At 40.3% G+C, this 6290-nt stretch overlaps 1 protein-coding gene across 1 annotated transcript; it reads right to left on the reverse strand.

Moving 5' to 3' along the window:
• Positions 1-4666: 4666 nt before the first annotated feature.
• LOC149158277 (uncharacterized) lies at positions 4667-5254 on the reverse strand. The gene has a single exon (XM_089433935.1). It carries the CDS (start codon positions 5252-5254, stop codon positions 4667-4669), a length of 588 nt encoding a protein of 195 aa, XP_089290061.1.
• Positions 5255-6290: the final 1036 nt, after the last annotated feature.

Below are 6290 nucleotides of genomic sequence, written 5' to 3' on the forward strand. Positions count from 1 at the left end.
CCTTTGCCAGCAGTCCCTTCATTACCCAATATACATGTATAGACTGCTTAAATAGAGTCATCCTACCCCTAGTATCGCCCGGGTCCGGAAGAAGGAACTCCCAGTCTTCCATCTCAGAATCTGATTGAGCTTGGATGGCCTCTTCTTCCATGTGTTGTATTATCCTCCTGATTTTTGGGTTGGTGTTCATGTTGTAGGCTCTTTCTGCATGTTTGATTTTCCTATCTAGAGATCTTTTTCACTTTCTACAATACCTCCCTATTCCCCCTCTGCCTCTTCCTTGCGGGTTCTGCCCTCTTTTTCTTCCTCCTCTATTTCTGTACTATCCCCTGCCACCCCTATTTCCTCTGCCTGACATGCTACTTTCGCCTCTGCCTTGCTTGCGTCCACAGGCAGGCTGTTCTTCACTTTCTGAATTCTCCAGCTGCTCTTCATTCATCCTTTTCCTGCTCTTCCTGCCTGCCTCGCATCTCAGGTTGTCCTTTTCCCTGTCTGCCTCGTACCTTTCCTCCTCCTCTTCAGTATCATCCTGAATCTCATAAATTTCCTCTGCCTTTTCCTCCTTCGCCACACTCTTACCTTTACTCTCCCGGGTTCTGCGCTCCATTGCCTCCGTGTCTTCTTCAGACCTTGTATTTCTTCTGGTTTCCATACTGATCCTCCTCTTACAGTTATTTACTTTGTTTGGTGCAGTGCTCTCGTCGTTACCGCGGTCCGTCACCTTCTTACTACACGGATCTTTTCGCACTACAACATATCTCTTCTGCCTTCTCCCATCTTGTCCCTGCTCTTTAATAGGTCTCCTTGCCTCGTTCCACCTCTCCTTCAGTTGAAATTTACCGTGCCACCTGTTATTTTGCTTGCCGCCATCTTCTTCCTCTGTTTCCCGATTATCATTTCCACCTTTGGTTTCTGACATGCCGTCCTTTACTCCTTTCCTCGCCATCGTTTCTCTGCTATTGCGGTGTGATGTTTGCTTATTTCGATTACTTGTACGTGCCTGATTTAATGTCTTCTGCTCATTGCCTAGATTTCTTCTTTGCCACTCCCAACACTCATTTATTAACCTTTTTCTACCGTCCATCATATCCATCAATTGTTTAGGGTAATTATGACTGTTACAAGGATTTCACATGGTCTTGATTTATGGTCATTGCCAGTTCCTCCCATTTCTTATTATTGATAACTAACGACCATTTGCTGTCAATCCTGCTGTCCTTGTTCGTACTTCCCCAGTTGGCGAGAAAATCCGCCGCTTGATTTCCTTTGCGTCTGACATGGCTAAAAATTTTGTAGTCTATCCTTCTGATCAGTTTTGCCAAATCCTGCACTATCCCGACCGTTCGCCAACTTACTGCTACTTGTTCCCATTTTTTTCCATTATTGAGTTTTCTCAACATTTCGATAACCAGCTGGGAGTCCCCTTCAATTTCTAAATTTCTGTAGCTATTTCTTATAGCAATTCTCAGGCCCTGGTGAACTACCCATAGCTCTGCTTCATTATTTTTCATCTCACCTCCCCATTCCGCGAAAATCCATCTAGTGGTTTTCTCACTGTCCCGGAAAATTCCCCCAAATCCTGCATTTCCAGGATTCCCTTTCGAAGCCCCGTCAAAGTTCAGTTTGATGAACCGCTCTCTTGGGTAGCAAAATTGATCTGAACTCTGGACGATCTTATTATTTCTTTTTCCCCTTCTGTTATATACCATTTCATATTTCAGGTTTAGTTTTGCTAGAATTTGTTCTTCATACCGATCTGCTTTCCACTCCTCCTCCTCCCATTCTTCAGCTAGGATTGTTTCCCTTATGGAGCTTAAGACTCTTTTCCATACTAGTTCAGTATTTTTATTTTTATCTTGGAAAGTTCTTCGGTTTCTTTCTTTCCACACCAACCAGATCACAAAGCCAACCGTGAGTCTCCATGCCCTCTGTACTACCTTGCATTGAAATTTCTCTTTATGCCACTGGAATATGGTTTGTTTTATGTCTTTGGGGTTTCTTTGAGATTTACCATACAGGTTCCTCGTTTCTGCCCATAGGTTCTTTACATAAACACAGTTGTTCAGCAAGTGCTCTTGATTTTCTACCTCTACATTACACATACTGCATCTTGATGGGCCACTAAAACCTTTCTTTTGAATTTTATCCCATGTCAGAATCCTTTCCTTTTCCACTAACCAGGCGAATAGAGTTATTTTTGGCCACCACTTATTGTCCCATATTATCTTCCATTCCATATTTTCCTCTGTTCTTTCTTGCTGATCCATCAAGTAATAAGCCTCTTTGACTGTGAATTCTCCTTTCGTTGAATTGCCCCATCTGAGAATATCTTTTCCGATTTTGACCTTTATTTTCCTTGATTCGATTTCTCTCAGGTATGCTTTTTGTTGTTCTTGGTCTATGTCTGTAGCCCATTCTTCTGGCTTTTTCCACTGGCGCCATATTTCATCTGTTTCCTCTGTTTTCCAGTAGTCTTTCACATGCTGCCAATTCTTTCTTAATGTTGTTTGTTGTATGTTCTGAAAGGAGTGTAAATTACTCAGTTTTTCTCGCTGTTGCCATTTCTCATCCCAGAATCTAGCTTCATTTCCTCCATGAATCTCCCAGAAAGCATGGTTATTTATTAGGTTTCTGTTTTGTCTTGCTAGATCCCAGATGGTAGATCCTCTCGGAGTTTCTTCCAAGTGAAGGATTTCCTTCGTCTTCCTTGGCATATTATACTTATATCTCCATATTTCCTTCCAAAGGTCGTTGCCTCCCCTCATCCATCTCCACCATAATTTTGCTCCAAGCACCTTGTTTAATTTCTCAGGGTCTCTCAATCCCAGTCCCCCTTCCTCCTTTATTTTTTATAGGTTTTTCCAGGACACTAAAGCCCACTTCCTTTGTTGATTCGGGCCTCCCCATAGGAATTTTCCAAAAATTTCTCTGATCTTTGAGTAGGCTTTTTGGGGAGCCGCCATAATTGATAGTGGATAGATGGGTATTTCTTGTAGTACTGATTTCAGTAGCACTATCCTTCCAGCTATATTTAACGATCGGAATGCCCAATTAGCCATCTTGTTTTGAAGTTTTTCTATAATTCCTCGCCAATTCTTCCACCTTTTGGGATTAATGTCAATCATGTTTCCCAGGTATTTTGTTGGGAGTTCCCCCTGCTTGAATGCCAAAGTCCTGGTTAGGTGTCTTTTGATAGGGTCTATTGTATTGAAGATAAACGTACATGATTTCTCCTTGTTGATTTCCATTCCTGAAGCTTCTGCAAATAGATCTAGGATTCTTTTCAGGTTCCTCACTTCTTTTATAGATACTTCTCCAAATAGCATAATTTCGTCTACAAATTGTTGATGGGTTATAGGCAAATTATTTCCCCATAATCGCAGCCCTTTGATTCAGCTTTCTCCTAATTCCTTCTTTATGTACCTGCCCAGACCCTCTGCTGCCAATATAAATAGAAACGGGGATATGGGATCCCCTTGCCTTATTCCTCTGTTTGCATTAAAGGTTGCTGAAGGTGTACCATTTACTAGTATAGAATAATTTGGAGTTTCTATAAGGTTGAATATCCAGTTTATCCATTTGTTGCTGAAACCAAAACTTTCCAATACCTTTTCCAAATATTTCTAGTTTAATCGGTCATAAGCCTTTGAGAGATCAAGTTTGATCAACATTCCCTGCTGTTTTTTTGTCTTCAAGGAGTGTATAACTTCTTGCATGACAACTAATCCATCCAGGATCTGCCTACCCTCTACAAATCCTGTTTGTTCAGGGGAGATTAAACTGGCCAATAGGGGCTTTAGTCTTTTAGCAATCAGGGTTGAGATTATTTTGTAAATGACGTTACATAGTGCAATAGGTCGAAAGCCTTGAGCCTCTTCTGATTTAGTACTTTTCGGAATCAGGGTAAAGAAAGTAGAATTAAGAGCTGGCCAAACCTTTTGATTTATTCTGGACTCTTCTACGAGCTCTAGCACCTCTTTTCCCAGGAAGTACCATCCTGCTTGATAGAATTCTATTGTATATCCATCAGGCCCCGGAGCTGTACCTTTCTTCATGCTCATCACAATTTCTTCTACCTCTTCCAAGGTTGCTGCTCTCATCAAGGCTTTATTCTGATCCTCTGTTATGATTTTGGGAATTACTTTACAAATATTTTCTATGGCTTCTGATCTATCAGTGTGGGGTTTCGTCAGAATTCCTTTATGATACTGTGCCACTACCTTCTCAATTTCTTCCTGTTCCACCATCCTTTCCCCATCCTCATTTTTGATAGAATGAATTATGTTCCTCTGCCTGTGTTGTATCATGGCTTGGTGGAAAAACTTGGTGTTTCTTTCTCCTTCCCTTAACCATCTAATTCTGGCTTTCTGTCTCCATAACACTTCTTCCTGCTTTCTTCTCTCCTCCAATTTACCGAGTATAACCCCTTCCTTTTTGCTGCTTTCCTCTGATCTACCTTCAGTAATTATTTTCTGTTGTAATTCTTCCATATCTCTTTCTAATTTCTGTTTCTCTTCCATTATGTTTCCAAATTCTTCTTTGTTCCACTGCTTTATCTTGCCCTTTAATTCTTTGAGTTTTAATTGGAAGGTATGCATCTTTCCTTTTCCTTGAACCGTGCTTTGAGACCACCATTCCTCGACTTTTTCCATAAACTTCGGTTCTCTTAGCCAAAAGGCCTCAAATCTGAAAGGTCTTTTTCTGAGTTTTTTTTAATGTCTATTTCCAATCTGACCCGCCAGTGATCTGAACCTAAAGTTGGCATAATTTTTTCTTCTATAAAGACATCTCGATTCATGATTGATTCTGAGACTAGAAAGCGGTCTAATCTGGAAGCTATCTGATTCTTCCCACCTCTTCGATTATTCCATGTATATACCCCATTAATAGTTAATATATCTACCCGTCTTTGTTCATTTATCATTTCATTAAACATTTCCATATACTGGTCAGGTTTCCTTATTCCTCCTTTTTTTTCCTCCGTCGTCCTGATCATGTTAAAATCTCCCCATACTATCCATGGTAGATCTGGGCATATCCTTCTGGCTGCTTGCACGTTTCCAAGAAACCTTTCCCTTTCCCCCGGTACATGAGGTCCATAGACTCTTGTAATAAGAACTCTTTCCTTTGTCCCTAGAATCCTACCTAATTCGGTGAGAATTCTGGGCATACTTAGCCAATTTTCAAAAACTACTTCGTCAGGATTCCATAATATTGCAATGCGTCCCGCTGATCCAATTGCATCTTGTCCCATAACTTCATATTGTATTTTGTTATTTTTTATAATTTTTTCCATACTCTGCATACTGATCTTAGTTTCTTGTATTATTATAATCCCTGGTTTATCTCTCCTTAGCTTCTCCCTCAGGTATCTCTGCTTTCCCTTACTGTTGAGACCCCTGATGTTCCAGCTGATAACTATCATTTTAAACTTTGGGTGGTTGGTAAAATACCTCTGACAGAGGTATCACTTTGCCTGAATTGACTAAAATTTCACCAACAGTTTGGATAGTTTCATTCAACGTTTTCCTGCCTCTCTTTCTGCTGCCTTTACCAGTACTATCCACTCCCATCAAACTATTTTCCTGCGCCCCTGCAATGCCTGTTTGCTTATCCATAGTTTTTCCTTTTTTTTCCTTATATTTTTGAAATGCTTCTTTGTATATTTGCTTCTGTGTTTCTGGTATGAATCTTTCATCAAGATTTTTCCATTCTTGAATCAGCCTTTTCATGATTCTTTCTTCTTCTACTTCATTTTCTTTCGGCACTTCCATCTCCATTTGTATTTGTTCAGATACTACCTCTACTCCGTCTCCTTCTTCTCCAGATTCTGTTGTTGTTTCAGGGTCTTTGTCTTTTGTTTCTCTGACTATTTCCATTGGTTCGTCTGTTAAACCATTTTCTTCTACCAAATTTTCTTCATTTTCTTCGTTGTCCTGCTGAAGGATTTGGAATTTATTTTGACTCTCTACAGTTATTGATTTCGTTTGTATTGGAGCTTTTGTTCCTTCCTTAGAAGTTTTCTTTTTTCTACTAACCTGTTGGAAGCCTTTTTCCGTCTCCTCTGCTTTTTCTGTCTTCCTTTGTTCTTCTTCCTTTTGACTGTGGGTTTCCTCTTCCTTACTCAGTGGGCATTGCTTGTACAGGTGTCCATATTCATGGCACCTTCTACACCTGAACGGAATGTGTTCATAATCTATTGGCTGTTGCCATACTTCGTCATGATATTCCAGTTCTATATATTCAGGTAGTGGCTCAGCTATGTTCATATAGACGCACAGTCTAGCGTA

The sequence above is a fragment of the Pinus tabuliformis genome, chromosome 5_2 (genome assembly GCF_031772625.1).
Source record: "Pinus tabuliformis cultivar Carrire ecotype Pingquan chromosome 5_2, CPIR1, whole genome shotgun sequence".
Lineage (NCBI taxonomy): Eukaryota > Viridiplantae > Streptophyta > Pinopsida > Pinales > Pinaceae > Pinus > Pinus tabuliformis.

Excerpts from the sequence above, each read along its gene's own strand:
- LOC149158277 (XM_089433935.1), bottom strand. The coding sequence starts at position 5,254 with ATGGGACAAGATGCAATTGGATCAGCGGGACGCATTGCAATATTATGG.